Genomic DNA, 18,407 nt, shown 5'->3' on the forward strand with positions numbered 1-18,407 from the left:
AATCAGACGCCATACCCCGAACTTAGCACCAGGTGACGCTCTAGACTCATTGTCTCAGTGTTTTGAGTGTGGGGCCTTTTTTTTTTTTTCCATGGCTTCGTTATGCCAACATATCACATACGTTGCACGGGCTTCCATCAATAACCTCCTGGGGTCATCAAGCCAAATTTATGACTGGCCAACACTGTCACGTGACTCTTTAAACATCCCATATTTGGGCAGCGCACATAGAATAAAGAAAAGAAGAATCCCCACCTATAAATTCTGCACTTTGGAGAACAAAAAACCCTGAACTTCAAAAGGGCCACAAATCAAGTCTAATCAAAGGGGTGTAAGAGAGAGCGCGTGAGAGCGAGGGAGAGAGAGAGAGAGAGAGAGAGAGAAGCTGGGTGGGGGGGGGAATATAATTCCTGACATGAGTTCCTACGTAGCCAATTCCTTCTATAAGCAAAATCAAAATGTTCCTGCCTATTCCATGCAAAGTTATGGGAATTATGGATCATTGCCTGAGGTTCAGCCCTCCAGGTGCTGCTACACTGGGCTGGATCTGAGCATTACATTCCCTCCATCTGGGGCTTCCAACTCTCTGAACGGTGTGGACGTGTCTTCAACCCCCAGATCTAACCCCGACCGGCCTTCCTGTACTGTCATGGGATCTTCAGGGCACACTTTAGGCAGAGACGACCAGGCTTCTCTAAACCCAGGAATTTACAGTCAGAAGGCTGGTGGCACCAACAACCCCACGCCGTTGGAAGATAGATCTAAAACCAGTGGGGAAATCAAGAGTGAACCGGTGCAAGCAGCCCAGCCCAGCGGCCAGCCTGTTCAGCAGTCGCCGCAGCAGCCACCACAAATCTATCCGTGGATGACCAAACTACACATGAGCCACGGTAAACTTTCGCTTCTCGATTTTGTTTCAGAGGGTTTGCCTTGGTTTTATAGGCCATACGGGGCAAATAACAAGGGGGAAAAAAACCGGGGTCGTAAATTTTACGACTAAGGCATCAATTGCTCGTAAAACTGTCCACTAAAAGGCTTAGAGGCTATATACGCCCAAATTTATGACGGCATAATTGGATCATAGAAACAAAACGGGTATAAAGGCAATATTCCAGCGGGGGGGGGGGGGGCGAAAAGGAAGGAAGAAGGAAGAAAGATTATAAGGGGAAGAAATAACTTGAATTCGAGCGCACTTTTTTCTGGGGAAGAAAATGAGCTTATGGTTATTTAGAGTGTTCCCCCCCCCATTCCACACACCCCCAAGAACCTTTTGCACATCCCATAAGCCACGACTTTCTCTTCTCTCGAAGGAAAGACATCGCTGAATTTAATTCCCACACTTTAGCTACACTTTCTCGTGTTTTAAATGGCGAGCACCCTCCTGCCTGACTCGTTTGAGGTGGAATTCAAAGCTTGGATAAAATAGGAACAATCGGCACCCTCATTTACCAGTAAATATTAAAAAAAAAATGTTCCGGGGAGAAGTCAACCAAGCCTCCTCCTCTCCCCCCCCCTTTCCTCTCGCTTTCTTTAGCACATTTGGTTTCTCCCTTCCTTGGCATTGCTGCCCCGCTTAACGTGACTCTTTCCCCCCTCGTCCTTATCCGGTGTCTGTTCTTTTCCAGAAGCAGATGGCAAACGTTCTAGGACCAGCTACACTCGCTATCAAACTCTGGAGCTAGAAAAAGAATTCCACTTTAACCGCTATCTCACCCGTCGGAGGCGCATAGAGATCGCCAACAACTTGTGTTTGAATGAGAGGCAGATCAAAATCTGGTTTCAAAATCGGAGGATGAAATGGAAGAAAGACTCCAAACTGAAAAGCAAGGAGTCTGTCTAGGTAGAAGGTCGGGGTGGGGCGGGGCGGGGAAGTCAGCTCGTCTGGATGGTGAGAGCCCTTGTTGTTGTTGTACCTTGAGAAAACTTTTCTTTGGGAAGTGGGAAGGAAGGAAGGGGGGAGGGAGGGCAGCAGCCTGGGACAGACTACATACCCTTGCAAATCTGGCAGACAAAGGCGCCCCTCTGATTAGTATGCAAACAGGCCGAGTCTTTAGCTTCCAACAGAATTCCAGGGTTTAAGCCTTCTGGAGTTGCCACCGGCCCCTTTGCTCTCTAACCTGGGTCCCGCTGATCTGGGAAGTTCGCCCTCGTCTCTAGGGACGACTTTTCCCTAACGCTAACATAGCCAGGACAACCCTTTAGGAAAATAAAAGGGAAGCTCAAGTTATGCAAAGAGGGGTGAGTGCGACCGTCGCTACTTTTTCTTTTTTTTCTTTTTCCAATTTCCCCGAAAAAAGTCCTACGGCCTCGGCTTCCTACCCGTGCAAGACTTGCAAAGTTCAGGTCTGTTGAAATGAATGCCTACTAATCCTTTGCGCCCAAGTCAGGATTGCGCCTGAAGCGACCACGCGATCCATCCGAGAGCACTTCTTCTTCCGCGGCTCCAATCCTACCGCTGGCCCGAGGGGCGCCGCCTCCCCGAGTAAAGTTGCCTCCTTAGGATCGGGCAAGCGCGAGCTAGTCTGGTCTCGAGACAATATTGAACGGTCTCGCGTGCGTGGAATGAAAATTGCCCCGTGGAGTCGTTTCCTAGATGCTCTTAACCCGGAAAAACAAACAAGCTGGGAAATCTGTTTGCTACCAGGATGTGTTGTTCCGTGCTGGGGATATTTTCTGTAATTCTCCTATTCCCTCCCCTATTTACTTATTTTTGTATTATTGGCCTATGAAAGAAAGTGAAACGGACTGAGAGCAACACGGTTTCCGCGCCTCTCCTGAGAGATACTTGTGCAAAATAGTAAAGCCCTGTGGAGGAATGGAATGGGGAGACTAGTGGAAAAGAGTGTGAATTCACTTGGCTTAAATATTCCCCTGTATTTATTTGTTGTGTAATTAATGTAGTATGTACATATATTATATATACAATCCTTATACAAATTACACTTTGTTTACATATAGCCCATTGTAGTCTCTTCCCCTCCTTCTCCCTATTGTTGTAATACCTATAGTGTATTTATTGATTGTAATATCATATGTGAAAGCCCATGGAATGAATGAATTGAATGAATGAATATATGAATATTTATATATGCGGCAGTTCACCAAAATAAACTGTTAAGAATACTTCAACAACTAAGGCCAAGTTTGGAGTGGGTGGAGATGAAGGAAATCATGACACATTTTTTCTTGAGTACCGCCCAGCACCGAGTCTAACATTTTCCTAATTCCTTAATTTGATTTTTTAAAAAAAGTATTTTTGTTGTGGCAACAAAGTACACCAAATCTGAGGTAGGGTGCATTCATTTGAGCATACCAAATAATTTTCTGTGGAAGGGTTAAGCTTCAGTTGCTTTCATTGACATCTAGGATAATCCAGAACACTCCAGTTTCAATTAATTGGGTCCCTAAATTTTAGATTTAAAGGCCTGCTCAGATCAGCAGAACTTTAGACCTCTGTCCTAAGAGCAAAAAATGGAAAGTCAGCTCTGTACGGTTTGCAATAGTAATCAGTTTAAGACCCAATTTATCTTGGTTCAAAATGGGCTCTTATCTACTTCTAGTCCCTACAACTTTTATTATTATTATTATTATTATTGCAGCAGAATAATTTGGGGTAAGATAAATTAAATTGCAGACAATCTATCCACCCTCTTTCCTCTGTGAAATGTTTGCTCTTTTCTTGGATAGCCTGGCAACTTTTAACTTTCCCAATTTACACAGCATAGCTTTGGTGTCTTCAAAACTTGTCTGGATCCTTTCTCAGAGATTTCTTTCCATTGTACCTTATAAGAACACTCCAAACAAGACCACATTTCTAAAGAATTTGACCATCTACTTTTTCCCCCTCTCCAGCCCAGCTGGAAGGAAAGTTCCCTCTTTTCCCCTGTCCCATAATTAACTTCCCATGGACTTATAGTGAAACCTGTGCCGAAAGGAACTGGGCTATTGATGACAATATCCGAACTTTCTTGGGTGCCTGTGATTATTAAAATGGGTTGAAATAAGAATGGCAGATTTTTCACCTTACTCTCAAGTAACATGGGCTAAAAGGCAAAGAACTAATGGGACATTTCTGTGTGCTAAGTTTCAGATAAAAGGTATCTGGAATATTGAAAACTTGCATACATATATGCGTTCACATGCATCTATATTATTGGTTTGTTTATTTGGTTTGCCTATTGGTTGTATTACTGAACCCATTAGGTGGAAGTTTGATTTGACCAGGACAGATACAGGCCTCTGGAAATGTGGGGGGCAGGACCCTGTGCATAGATGTTTCATGTGTGTCTATGTAGATCCATATATGTGTTTTATTGAATTGCATGTATCAATGTGAGTCTGGGGAATGCAATTGTCAAATTCTTTCTAGAACACTTACAAGTCCATTCAAACTAGCACTCATGCCTGCCGTGTCTTTGGGGCTATTTACAGTAGAAATGCATGCTTGGGGATTCGTGGGAATGATCTCAATAGCACAGTAAACCTTTGTACTGTTTCCTCTACACCATCTTGAACAATGGAGCAATTTCCTGAACCCTGAAGCAAAAGTTACTTTTTCAGGATGGTGAGAACTTTTGAAGATACTCCTAAAACTCAAGAGCTTTCTGTCTCTGACTTCAAAATGTCTGTTCTTTTCCTTTAAGTTCATTGGTATTTTTAGCATTGTCTTTATTATGGACAATATAAAATAACAAGGTGACTAAGGCAATCCATGGCAATTGTTTTATTTGCAGTGTTCCGTCTACCTGAAAAATCTTTTTTCCCTTAATCCTTCCTGGCTTTTACACTATTGGTAGCTTGATTTTATTCGGTTTTCTGCCACTAACAGTCAAATGTTGCAAACATAGATCAAAGTTTTTTGGGTTCCACCCCCCAATTTCTTTCCTTTGTGATGCTAGATGGCTTTGTAAAGGATATAAGATTTTCAAACAGGAGCAGTTTTTTTAAAAAAAAAAAATACATGCCTACAAAGGTGGGAGGGGTAGGAGAAAGTGTAGATGTTTGAAAAGCATAAACTCTACTATGTAAATCTAAGGGGTGTTTATTAAGGCAATTGGAGAACTGTAGACATGTTTGGATAACTGTTCTCTAACCTAAAGCCAAGATTTGCTGTTTTACATCTGTCTCATTATTCTGGTTTGTCTTGAATTCCCTCCCCTCAACTCCACAAACCAAGGCACCTCCTTTTCATTTGGTCAGAAATGTGCCAAGGAATAACTGAACTTGACAAGTTAGGGTTAACAAAATCAGATGTACTTTTGTTTTATCGTAAGGAGGGTGGTGGGGAGGAAGAGGGAGAATTTGTAAGCCCACAGCACCAGCTCCCAACTTTTCCATTACCGTAAAGGCGAACCAGCCAGAGATACACTGCCTTATGATTAATTATTCGTTTATCCAGCGAACAACGTGGGTCTATTTTGGCCACTTTCCTGTCTTTTTAAAAAGTAATTTTTCAGGACTGATTAATATTTTGGTGGTTTGGGCTTGTCGTTGACTTTTGCTGTGCAAGACCTTTCCCCTCCCGTCAATTTCTGCCCGCTTTTCACTCAGCCCTTTGCCTAAAAGAATTCTTGAAAAGCCGAGAAGGAAATGAAACATCGCTTACCTTTCATAGCCATCCATGTCAACACAGTGGGAACTTTTAAAAAAGCCTCCAAAAAAGAAAGGGAGGGGGGGGGATGACAGACATCAAGTTCCAAATCTGTGCCTGTGTGCGGGTGAGCTTTGGGGTGGGGGTGGGGGAGTGGGAAGAAGCGAGAATAACAAGGACAATAATAATCCGAGGTTGTTTTTTTCAGCCAAAGCTTTTACTTTCCCTGAGAACATTAGCAGAAATACCCCTGGCTTCTGACTGAATTTAGCAGTTTAAAACTTTTGAAGGTTATTTATGTGGATTGCCCAAAGCAAAAGCCCTGAATGGCTCTCGCGGAGCACGTGATGTCATTAAACTAAGTTTTATGGTTTGGGGGAGCTGACATACCCACAATATATTTACATCATATATAATCTTAACTGTCTACCAACGCAGCTGCTAGAGCTGTTTAACGCCGGGACAGAGGGACCAAGGCAGTTAGTGCGATTACGGCGTCTTGGGCTGCGGTTTGGGAAGGTAGATCTTCCCAAATGGATCCCTGGCGAAACGCGTAAGTGCGTTGTTTTCTCTCTCTCTCCCCCTCCTTGCGCCTCTGCTTCCCCTCCAGTTCCTCCCTGCTTCTCACATGGGGGCGTCGAGCTGTGGTGACGGTGGCGGCGGTGGCTTCCCCCCCCCCCCCGGGAATGGAAAGATTTCACCCGCACCTTTTCTACCGAGTGGTGGGAGGCTGGAAGCGCTGGTTTTTCTTTCTCTAGCTCGCCTTCCCTGTGGAGAAGGCTTTGGCTGGGTGTCAGACTTTGGGGATCTAGACTTGGTCTCTGTCCTATCTACCCTCTCCCCCCCCCACCTCCGTCCCGGCCTTCCCACTCCATTTACTTCCTTGGGTCTAACTGGAAATTAGTTAAGGTCCTGAAGCTTGTTCCAGGAATTCAGCAGAGGTTATTCCCCTCTCCTTCTTTCTCAGTTGCTTCCTATGCCACTTGGTTGTTGAGGATGGAGGGAAATGCGTGGGAGTTGGAAAGGTTTCTTCCAAAGAGAAACTCAGTTAAGAAGTTTTGAGTCCTGGTTTGGAGGAGGAGGAGGAAAAAGAGGAGGAGAGGAGAGGAGAGGAGAGGAGAGGAGGAGAGGAGAAAGTGTAGAGCATGAGCTTTGCAGTTGGGCTCGAACAGTGCAGTCCTGTTCTTCCCAGAGAGCTGAACAGGTGGAAGCATCTCAGAAAGGCTGGAGGTAGGCCAAAAATACCACCTCTTTGTGTGGCCGGGAAAGAAGATTAAAAAACCATACCCCTGGAAGTTATGTGCCAGAGTGTTGCAATGGCCCTTTGTTTGTGTTGCCTGTCAGCTTTCTTCTGCTTGCTTCTCTTTTGCCTTGAACACATGTCCTTGCATCTTGCTTTGCCCTGAGCAAGTTAAGCCAAGGTAAGCTGGACAGAGCTTTCCCATGGATGTCATGGCCTTGCCACCCTAGTTCCCAGGAGCTTTAATTAATGGTGAATGAGCTAGGAAATAAGATCTGGCCTTTGCACACTTCAAACAAGAGATCTACTTTGCACCTTAAGTGGACTCTGGCAAACAATTTGCTAGCACACCAGCAAGACTTTCTCCAGGAACCAAATGTACTGTGCAACATGCTTACTCCCTTTTTCTTTTCCCAAGTTACCTAGAAAGCAGGCTGTTGAACCAGAAATGCTTGTCATAAATCAGATTCAGGGTAACCTTAGAAAGGCCTAATTTGCTCCTAGGCAAATTTGAACACAGCACATTACTTCTCTCTTTAGAATTTCCCTCCATGCTGTCCCAATCCTCCTCCTCCTCCTATTATGGATTACTGTAGTGCCTTTCCCAGAATTTCCCATAAATTTAGTAATTCAAGCCTGGGGAATCCTTCTATACATATAATAGTTGTATATAGACCTATATATATATATATATAGGTGTATATATATATATATATATATATATATATGTGTGTGTGTGTGTGTGTGTGTGTGTGTGTGTGTGTGTGTGTGTGTGTGTGTGTGTGTATACACACACATACATACAATCCTTCTATACATATAATAGTTGTATATAGACCTATATATATATATATATAGGTGTATATATACACACACACACACACACACACACACACACATACATACATACAATCATGGATAATTCACCTAAACTAGATAAAGAGAATGGGAGTAGATCCAGTGAGTCATATCATCTTATTGGTAGCTAGAAATTAAGTGACACTCAGCTCATATTGATCTCAGCTTGTTTTTCTTATATCTGTGTTGAAAATTCAGAAAAAAGCACCATGGGACCTTCCCATCCAAAAGCCTTATTTCCCAAGCCCTACCCAATTAGCTAACACAGGATTAGCATTTTAAAGGCATGCATGATGAAAGGCCTACATCTAGTGCTTTACAATTTTGTTTTGCTTTGGTTTTTCCCCCCTACACTGCATTGGCTGAATGTCAGTGAATGAAAACAGTTATCTCAAAAATAGAGCAGAAGCTATCCTTTATTTCCTAAGAGCAAGCAATGGTGAAATTGTCCAGTGAAAGTTGAGACAATGGATTGCAATAGGGCATCTATGAAATAGAAGAAAAGTGCTATATTACCATGAGGGGAAGTGAATAAATTTGATTGGAGCTTGCCAAAAAGGAGGCAACCAAATTGCTTCCTACTCTCTGTAGGGGATGGGATGCTCACAATAGTCTGCAGTAGAAATATTGAAAGTCATCACCTCCCACTCCTCCTCCATTGCCTTCCCATAAACCCTCCAACAGTCAACAACCACACACAGGAGCATATGGGAGGGTAATCAACAAAGGACATTAACCCTCTACCCCTTTCTCTTTTCTACTTTTGTGTGAAAACAACAGAAGCTGCTGTTGTGTCTCTGATGGAGGGGAACAATCCCTAGTGGATATTATCTCCTTGCTCATTACATTCTCTTGCCATAGGACAGTATAAAAATCAAATGAACTTAAATAGGTTTCCAACAGGCTAATGCAGAAGCTTGTGCTCAGAAGAACATTCAGATCTGCTACCTGCCTAGATCTTCTGCAAGAAGATTAGGAGATGGAACTTTAAGGGAATAGATCCTGTTTTCTAAAGGTATACCAAATTGTCCTTTTCTGACTTAAGCATCTCAGAGTCCTTTCTTAAAGGATCAGGGTATATGAAAAGACCTGTTTCCATTCTTGATGGTTCTTCAAACCAGACTTTACCCTTACCTAGTTCTCCACTGGTGCATGGACACATATCACCCTTTCCTTGGGGAAATGGGAATCTGTAGTCTAATATATCTGGAGGCACCAAAAATAGCCCTGTACAATTATTCAATCCATTCTGCTCCTCACTTTCAGTGTTGGCTGTTTGCTTCCTGTCGAAATAGTTTCATTGGAAAGAATCACAAGAGAAAAATTAATTTAATTGTCTGTAGAAACACATACACTGCTTAATTCCAATACCCTCCTGCCATTGGCAGTAGTCTTAACTCTGAATGCCATTACATAGTTTGAGGTATACCTTGTCCCAGATCTTCTGTTACAAGTATTCTCTTAGAAAGCCTGTGGGAAAAGTCTCCTCAATAATAGGGGTTTCTGGCTCCCTGTATTTCAGCAGAAGGTTGCACATTTCATCATGCTTCCATAATAAGTGGGAAGACTTGTGGAAATTACTAAGATGGAATTCCAAGAAAACGTATTTGACTGAGTTGCCCAAATGTTTAAAAGCCACCCTTTACATTCAAAGGGTTATGGTCTGGTCTAATAGTAAATTAATAGTAATGTGCTCAAATGGCGCCATGCTCCAGACAAAATACTCTCATGATAGCAGCAGCATCTCCCTCTCCCCTCCCCCTGCTTCTTTCTCTGCCTAGCCCACTCCTCCTCTTCTTCCTCCTGTCTTTCCTGCCCCTCTCTCACATGCATTCACACATGCACAAAACATTTGGCCCTGACACTAACCCAATTCCACCTGAAGACCTTCTCCCTTCTCTACATGCACACAGCTCTTCCCAAAGTTTACTTTGCATTCCTGCTTCTACTGTACTGCTTTGATTTGCAGTGATTAGAGCCAAACAAGGAGAGACACACTTACCCTGAGGACACTCACGTTTCAGCCCTGAACAGTTCAATCATGAACAGGCTTACACCTGTTTGGGGTTAGAAACCCCCGGAGCCAGAATGCAAAATATATAGTTGTTTGTTAACACAAAGATTTTTCTAAGGTGGCTAAAGGTTTTATGATTACTGTATACTGTATCTTTGACAAAGTTGAAGTTTGGGAACTATCAATGTCTACACAAGAAAAAAGTGGAGGCTAATAACCCACCCACTCATAAGGAAATATATTATGAAAGAATCTCCCAAGAATCAATGAAGGCAGCAATAGTTGCCACACAGACATTTTTATATCCTGCACTTGTATCACTATAGACCTGCATATGAGCAAACATGCACAACATTTATGTTTTGCAAACTGCATTCAGTTGCATTCAGACAGCATTCAATGAGGCTTGTAGTGGGGGCAGTGGCTTCTACTGCCTTGGTTTATTAAGGGCTGCAGCTACTAAAATTTCATAAGCCATTGGCCAGCACACAAAAACTCACCTAAAGAGATCTATTCCCCCCCCCCCCGCACCATTGCAGTACTAGTTCAACTCAACTAATCTGGATTTCTGAACACAATCTGAATGTACTTTAAAGGAGACTCCACAGCTTCAAGGAGGAAAAAGGAAGACAGGCCAGTCCTCTCTTTCAAGAATCTGGGATGGTATCTCTTGTCCTGTCCTCTCCAGTACTTTGGTCTTATTGGTCACTCAACATAATCTACATTTCCCCTTCCCATCCTTTTGGAAGCTGCCTAATAGAGCCCTGCAAGTTTAATCATTTAGGTAAGGAAAGAGGAAGAAGTCCCAAAGGTGCTTTCTCAAAAAGCAACTATTTTTCCTTGAACTGAACTGAAGAAGCTTCTTGGATGAACACCGAAACGTTTTCAAGGAAAAACAAAGTCCAGTTGCCTTTTGAAAAAGCACCTTTGGGACAACCATGATCTGGATGACTGAGAACCTCCATAGACAAAGGGGAGGAAGACAATCAGATACTCATTGCCTTCCAAGCTTGTATAAAGTACATTCTCCTAGCAGCAGAACTACAGACTCCTTTAAAAAAAAAAAAATCAAGATTTTAGTCTGTGCCGAAGTATAGCATCTATCTCAGGGGAACTCCTTGACAATAACATAAACCAATAAAGAACTGACCCAGTCTTTAAAGCACATGGAATGAAAGGCCCACAGTGCTTCTCCTGTCTATTTTGCACTGGAGCAAAGAAGACTTGGCATTGCCCTGGAGCACTGAAATAGGTGGCAGATGAACTGATCTCTGAGGGGTTGAACGGAGACCTCTTCTTTTGAATCTGAAGCTGTTTTCTGCTTCGCTTGAAACTAAATACAAAATTACCATAGCGCTGGTATCCTGGACACTAAGATCCACCTCTGGGAGGGGGGGGGAACCACCCTACTGTTGTGTGTTATCTCAGCCTCAGTATGGATTTTTCTAAAGCAGCACATACAATGTCTGGTCAAGTTCATTCAGGAGAGAAAAGACATGGACAGTTTCCGCTGGATAGATTGGGATGGCTAGGAAAGTAGATAAAGAGGAGGAATTATGGCTATGACTTAGCATGACTCAGAGGTTTTACCATTGTTTATCTGCTGGTGGCTTTCAAATGCATCAGCCTAGAGCACTTCCTTGAGAAGAAACTCTGATTCCAAGAAACCAAAGACAGTACAGTCAAGTTTGGGTTCTCATTCGATTCTTGGGCAAGACTGGTGAATTCCCAAAAGTTTATTTTTAGACTTGTGTAGCATCAGCCTATGTGACTTGTACTTCAGGTCCCTCCACTACAGCCTTATAATAGACCTTTCAGTACCAGGGGATGGAGAGAACATTCAAGCAGGGCCCTGACTTTCAATCTGCTGATCCTTGCTGGAAACAGGGAGATGGGCCAGAAGGCAGAGATTTGATTAAGGCAATATTCAAAGCAGGCATTTTCTGTTTTGGGGACACCCAGATGTTATTTTCCCCAGTTCTTCCTGAGAATTTGGAAATTCCATTTCAAAGCATATCCTAAGTGTACTGGCAAACTCTGGTTTAGGGTATGATAGAGAGTAGAAAAGTAGGTAGATAATTCCCTTTGATATTTAGAATCAGAAGTTTTCCATTAGGATCCCAATTCATATCAGTTTCTGCTTCAATATGTGCAGGTCTTTGCCAAAGCAGAGCGAGAAGAGAGGACAAGAAGGGATGGAAACTACCCTCAAATATTTTATCTTCTAAGGCAACTTGAAGGCATGTGGACTTCAGCTCCCAGAATTCCCCAGCCAGTGTGCTAGCTGAAGAATTCTGGAAGTTGAAGTACACATATTTTAAAGTTGTCAAGGTTGAGAAACGTTATTCTAAAGTGCTATTAGTCCAAGAAGTGCTGAGTTATCTGCTCCTGCCTTTTCTTTTTTGGCTTTGACAAACATTTTTAGATATTGTTTTCTTTTTTGAGGGTGCCCCTTTATTTAGCTAGTTATATCCTGCCTTTATTTTTTATAAACAACTCAAGGCACTGAATTTATGGCACCTAATACCTCTTCCTCCTATTTTCCCCACAAGGACCAAAGTCACCTAATCAGCTTTCATGCCTGAGACAGAACTAGAATTCACTCTCCTGGTTTCTAGCTCGGTGCTTTAACCACTAGACAAAACTGGCTCTTTCTAATCTTTCTGCTTATTGAAAGATACAGAGGGAAGTAGAAGATTTGTGCCTTGTGATGAATGGCAGAATAACATAAGAGCAGAGTTGGAAGGGACCTTGGAGGTCTTCTAGTCCAACCCCCTGCTCAAGCAGGAGACCCTATAGAATTCCAGACAAGTGGCTGTCCAGTCTCTTCTTAAAAGCCTCCAGTGATTCCAAGATGATGAGAAGGTTGGCTGGAATAGGACCACAGGATCCATACTCTTTCCTTGAGGAGAGAAATCAGGAAGGCATCAGGTAACGATGTTTGTCAAAGCCAGCCAGAGGAAAGCAATTTGAGATCAAAACAAGAGATATGGAGTTGCCACAAGCTTATCATTTTATCTTCCCCTCTTTCTCCTTTTTTTTTCTTTTAATATCATCAATCCCTCTAATAATTTAGCCAGACTTCATTAATCCCTTACTTAGCTCAATGTGTTATTTTGCTTGAATGTGGCATGACTGGGGAAACTTTCTCTTAAAAAAAAAAAATGAACCGTAAATATAATTTCTGCCACAGGCAGAGAGAATAGATCACAAGGCTTAATCTTTTGCGCGCTCTTATTTGGAAATATTCATCATTCATGGATATTCACCTTAAGATGATTATTATTTTTAGTGATTTGAATAAAGATTGGACTCCATAAAAAATGGTCTCAGTTTTTAAAACAGTCACTTCACCTTGGTATCACATGCGGTAAAAGAAACGTGGCCGACAAAATAGCAGCTTCCTATATTGCCAAGCCCCAAATACTTTCTTTTAAAAAATGAGTCAGGGATCAATTTGTCTGTCTGCCTATTATGAACATCAACTGATATCTCTGCCCTTGTTTCTTTCTTTCTTTTTTTTTAAGGAAGAAATCTGGGAGTGAGAATGTAAAACTGAACTTTTGTTTATATTACTATAAGCATCCCCCATATCCTGTTAACTTTAGCCTCCCAATGTCTTAAGTAGTGGGGTAGATTGCAGGCATTTTGCAAACTGGCTTGTCGAACTGCACCCTCCCGCAACAAGTTGCTTGTGGGCACCATTGCTAAGCTGTAAGGTGATCTCATTGAATAGAAGAAGAAATAAAAAAGCAGGCAAAAGAGCAAACAGACAGAATACACACACACACACACACACACACACACACACACACACACACGCCCCCTTCAACCTGCTCTATTTGATGTGCTTTTGCAAGGAAGTAAGAGGAGAAGGAAATTAGCCAAGTAGGGAGGGCGCTTGGAAAGAGAAGGAGAGTGTGTCCCTTTGGAGAGAGAGAAGTAAAATTCTCTTACACCCACAAAAATTGAGCTTTATTCTGTAGACCCAGAAGGATAGAAAGGAGAACTTATTCCTCAGGGCAGTTAGATTTCCAATAGGCCCATGTTTAACAAACAGATGAAAGCCAAGGTTCTGATGTTGTATGGGTTTCGGTGTGTTGATTGTCAGTTTTAAGACTTGGGATTTTCATTGCCAGCAGATCTTGTACAAATTTTTGGGCAGAACAAAACTGTTTGATTATTTTTCAGTCTCTGCTAGAGCCTGAATAAGTGAATCCAAAAATATCCTTACGCCAACTCATGTCCCCTTCTTTAGTTCCTCGGAAATGTTATGTTTAGCCACTAAAATAATTACTTGCTTCCTTTTAGCCTTTAGACTTCTCCAAAGATATGCTAGGGTTTGTAAGTATTTCTCTCTCTCTCTCCCACTCTCCTGCCATGTTTTTAAAATTAATCTAAGCTTATGGCTAAAATTGTTAGCCCTGTGCAGAATTTATCTGCTCTGGTTCTGATTTTCTCAAAATTTGTATCTCTCTCTCTCTCTCCCCCCCCCCCGTGTGTGTGTGTGTGTGTGTGTGTGTGTGTGTGTTTACTAGGAGAAAGAGGAGGTGTTGAAGATATTATATTTTGCCTCTCCTTATTTTAAAAAGAGAGATAGCAAGAAAAAAAAGAAAAAGAAAGCATCTATACCAATGCCAGGGATTGACTGATTGGTTGCTTATATTGATTAATAATTTGGTTCAGAAAGAGCTCCGCTATCAAATGGCGTTTCTATTCGGTTAAGAATTGAATTCCCAGTTATCGATTGTGGAGGAGGATTTTCTGGGCTTGCCATTTTTGCCTTTCCTGCCAGTGACACCCATAAATCCCGCCCCAAGTCGTTCCTGTCATTGTGGCAAATGCCGTGTTCTGTGGCTGTTATTGTTGGGTTACTTCGATTTCAGGGTGTGGATTCCTTTCTTAGCAAATATAATCCATAACCCAATATCCTCACTCAATAAGCAAAGGACAATAGTCATATTTTAGAAAAAGGGAAGAAAAGAAAGGCAGGCTGACAGGGAAGCTCTTAAAATGTATTTGTCCACCCAACCATACGCCTATCTAATATCCCGGCCTGATTTTTGAACCCTAGAAAATGGAAAAGAGTAATTTCAGGAGGCAAAAACTAACAACCAATATCCAGCTCATTACACCCTTCTTCTTCAGAGTCTGTCATGCTTAGCCATCCCTTTATATCTGCAATCCTTTGCACAACAACACGAGCTAGTAGTTCCTACCTCTCTATCTACTTGTGTATTATACCAAACGTGAAAATATACAAGGCAGTACATTCCTATCTGCCATGTTCTGAAGAGTTCAGGTTTCTTTTTATCTCTTACAGAAAATGGCATGTGGTGGAGAAAGGGAGGAAGGAATACACACACACACACACACACACACACACACACACACACACACATACTGTACAAGGCTGTTTCCGTTCCTATTCCTATTCTGGCCAAAGCAAGGTTATAGCTGGTTTGAATGTATAATATAAACAAGTCATGGTAACACGAATTGCTATTTATGCACAATTGTAGGGAGATTTGTGAAGTCTGTTAAGCAGCATGCCTGTGGTGAAAGGAAAGAAGGAGAGGGAAAAGGAAAGAGGAAAGAAAAAAAGGAAAGGAAAATGTCGTTTTTTGCAACGTTTTTTTTTAAAAAAAAAAAGGCGGAAGACTTTCTCTCAGCATTGTGTGCCCCCACTCCATACTTCCTTGCCCCCTCCCCGCTCCACCAAGTGGCCTAAAACAATATATCCACTCTCTGCTCCTTTGGAATCGAATGGGAGGCTACTGTAGGCTTTTATTACGGAGCCTCTCACAGTCATGAAAAGCGGGGGGGGGGAGTGTCGTAAACGCAGGCAGGTGTCCGGTTTGATCTGTCTAATCACAGGAAGCGGCTGGGGGGGGGGGGTTGAGTTTGCCTGGCTGACTTCGGGCTGTAAATGCCACCGGTCTGTCGGCCCTTTGCTTTCTCTTCCCTCTCAAAGGTGCCTGCGAAAAGATAAAACAAGCAAAAAGGGGGGAGGGGCGCAAGGGAACGAAAGCAACTGCGTGTGTGTTCGTGTGTCTTGTGTGTTCGGGCTGGGGGGGGCAATAACCTCGCGTGTAGGATTGGTGCTAGTTGACGCGAGTCCCAAAGCAGGGCCCCGTCTCCCCCGATTTAGAGGGGTTGCTTGCCGCTGAGAAGCACCGATCAGCGCTGGGCGCTCCGTCCGAAGGGGTCTTGAGGATGGTCCGCTGGGCAGCAATGGGGCCGGGCGGGAGGCTCCTTCCGAGAGAGGAGGCGTCGTTTGCAGGCCTGACAAGGAGGCTCCAGTCGCCTTGCGCGGCGAGCAGGGCCTCCTTCTTCTTCTCCACCTCCAGTCTCCCGTCTCTCCCTTCCGGGAGTTGCAGTCCAGCATTCCGCAGGGCTGCAAGGAGCTGAAAAGCCGCCTTCCTCCTGGATCCTAACGATTTGGAAATGTGCCTGGAATCCCATTCGGACCGCTCTCCTCGAGAAAGGAATCGCCCCTTTGTGTCAGAAATCCAAACCCCGGCGCACGCTGGGGGGAAGCAAAGCGGCTTTGGGTGTAAAGAGCGTCGCCTGTAAGCTCCGAGCTATAAAGAACTGAAATTATAATGGTTGAAAGGACGGGGAAAAAAGAAATCAAAAGTCAATCTCTAACGGGGGGAGGGGCGGGGCGGGCAGCAGCTCGTGGACTGCGTGGGAGAAAAGGCCCATTCTCTTTCCGTGAATACTGGCGTCCATCTACTTACCTAATTTTCGAATCTGTCTGTCTGTCTGTCTATCTATCTATCTATCTCAGAAGAAAATTATTCTTCTTTGTGGAACTGGCCATATTTGTGCAGCATGTGTATGTCTGCTGCGGTCAACCGCTTTTGAAGAGACCTTAACTTCCGGTGGACTCTAATCATAGGACAGAAGGAAACTCAATAGTTGTTTCCAGAAAGAAGGGGGGAGGGGAAACCCGGCTTATTGCTGGTCCCTCCTCTCCTTGAGGAGACCTCCCATGGTCAAGAGATGGAAATGTATTTTTGCAGTGCCTTGTAGTTGCGTTGGTGTGGCTTGGTGACTGACTGATGACCGTTGAAATGAATCCATGATATTGCTATGGACAAATTGGGACTAGGGAGGAATCCAAAGCTATGCATGGAGTTACATACATAAGCAGAGAAACTGGGACTGAATAATCCCATCTCTGAAACTGGATTTCACGTGCCACGTTGGCAGACCGAAGGATAGAGTGAAGGATTAGAGATGGGGGGGGGGGAAAGAGAGAAGGATTGGTCTCATGGAGGAAAAACCATCAGTCTCTTCTGTAGCCCTTCATATATAACTATTTTTTCTGCTTTCTCACTCTAACCCTAGCAGTACTCCGGTTATTGACTCTAAAGAGGAGTGCTTTGGTAGGTTCATTATCTCTCTTTCCCAAAGTTTTCCATCTCCATCTTTGGGAGATTTGATCCCACCAGAGGAGTTTCCCTTCTATCCGTCAATAAAGGGATCATCTTTCTTTCTTTCTCCCCTCCCTTCTCTTTAAAACCTAGTCTCCAACTGATGCATCTGAGAAGCCCTTCTGTATGTCATTCCTGAAATGTTTCTTGTCCAGCACCAGAGCTCCTTTGGCTTCTATAGGCTGGACTAATGGTAGCTGCAATTGACAAAACCTGCAGAATTATAACTGCTAGGCTCAGATGGGAGATAATATAGACCAGGGGTAGGCAACCTTGGCTCTTTTATGACTCGTGGACTTCAACTCCCAGAATTCCTGAGTTAGCTTAGCTGGCTCAGGAATTCTGGGAGTTGAAGTCCATGAGTCATAAAAGAGCCGAGGTTGCTTACCCCTGATATAGACCCTCCTGCATTTATTTAACAACAAAACCTCCCCCCCCCACACACACACACACCACATCAGCTCAACTTTCTGTTAAGTTCTGCCTGCTGCACTGTACTTACTGTTTACAGCTTTCCCTGAATCACAGGAACTAATAAATGTTTTATTAAAAGGTTTTGATGGATTCACCTTTGGGATTAACTAAGATAATAGTTTATTACACTGTGAAAAATTAAACTGAGTACCCTGGTGGGGAAAAAAAAATAAACGTTACAAATAACAAAGCTCCTGATTAAGCTTAATGCACTATTGTTCTCAGACTCTAGATATATGTCACTGAATATTTTTTTTAATGGATTCCCATTCATATGTTAGATTAAAAGGCAATTAGAAGAATTTTCCCAGGCAGGTCTGTCTGTCTGTCTGTCTCTCTCTCTCTCTCTCTCTCTCTCTCTCTCTCTCTCTCTCTCTCTCTCTCTCTATATATATATATATATATATATATATATATATATATATATACCATCCATCCATCCATCCATCCATCCATCTCCATTTATTTATTTCTCTTTCTTTGCAATTTTTTTTTAAATGGGGGAAGAGGAAAGCACCCAACTGACCACAAATTCAAATTAAGTAGGAAGAATGTAAGATGAGCATTCTCTATAGAACAATACAAAGGTTAATGGTGCTAAAAGGATCCCAGTGACTTTTTTATAAATGGAACCACTCTCTTGCAAAATATTTTCAAATATTGGTCTGCTAGGTAAGGATTGGTTCCCCTACCCAGAACATCAGCTTGGCTTTCTCAGGTCTTCACATTTACACATTTTTTTTTCCAAATCTGAGGAGAGAAAGAGAAAAGTTTACATATGCCTGGATC

The 18,407-nt window shown here is 42.9% G+C and overlaps 2 protein-coding genes across 2 annotated transcripts in view; both read left to right on the forward strand.

Annotated features, from left to right (window-relative positions):
• The window catches only part of LOC120314466 (homeobox protein Hox-C9), a 138,080-nt gene that overhangs the window by 67,657 nt on the left and 52,016 nt on the right, over nucleotides 1–18,407 (forward strand). The window lies entirely within an intron of this gene.
• Nucleotides 315–4,708, forward strand: HOXC5 (homeobox C5). Its single transcript, XM_039357596.1, has 3 exons — nucleotides 315–890; nucleotides 1,626–1,840; nucleotides 2,298–4,708. Exons 1-2 carry the CDS (start codon nucleotides 416–418, stop codon nucleotides 1,838–1,840), a joined length of 690 nt encoding a protein of 229 aa, XP_039213530.1. The 5' UTR covers nucleotides 315–415; the 3' UTR covers nucleotides 2,298–4,708.

This window comes from Crotalus tigris, unplaced genomic scaffold (assembly GCF_016545835.1).
Source record: "Crotalus tigris isolate CLP2741 ecotype Arizona unplaced genomic scaffold, ASM1654583v1 scf7180000018931.1341448, whole genome shotgun sequence".
Lineage (NCBI taxonomy): Eukaryota > Metazoa > Chordata > Lepidosauria > Squamata > Viperidae > Crotalus > Crotalus tigris.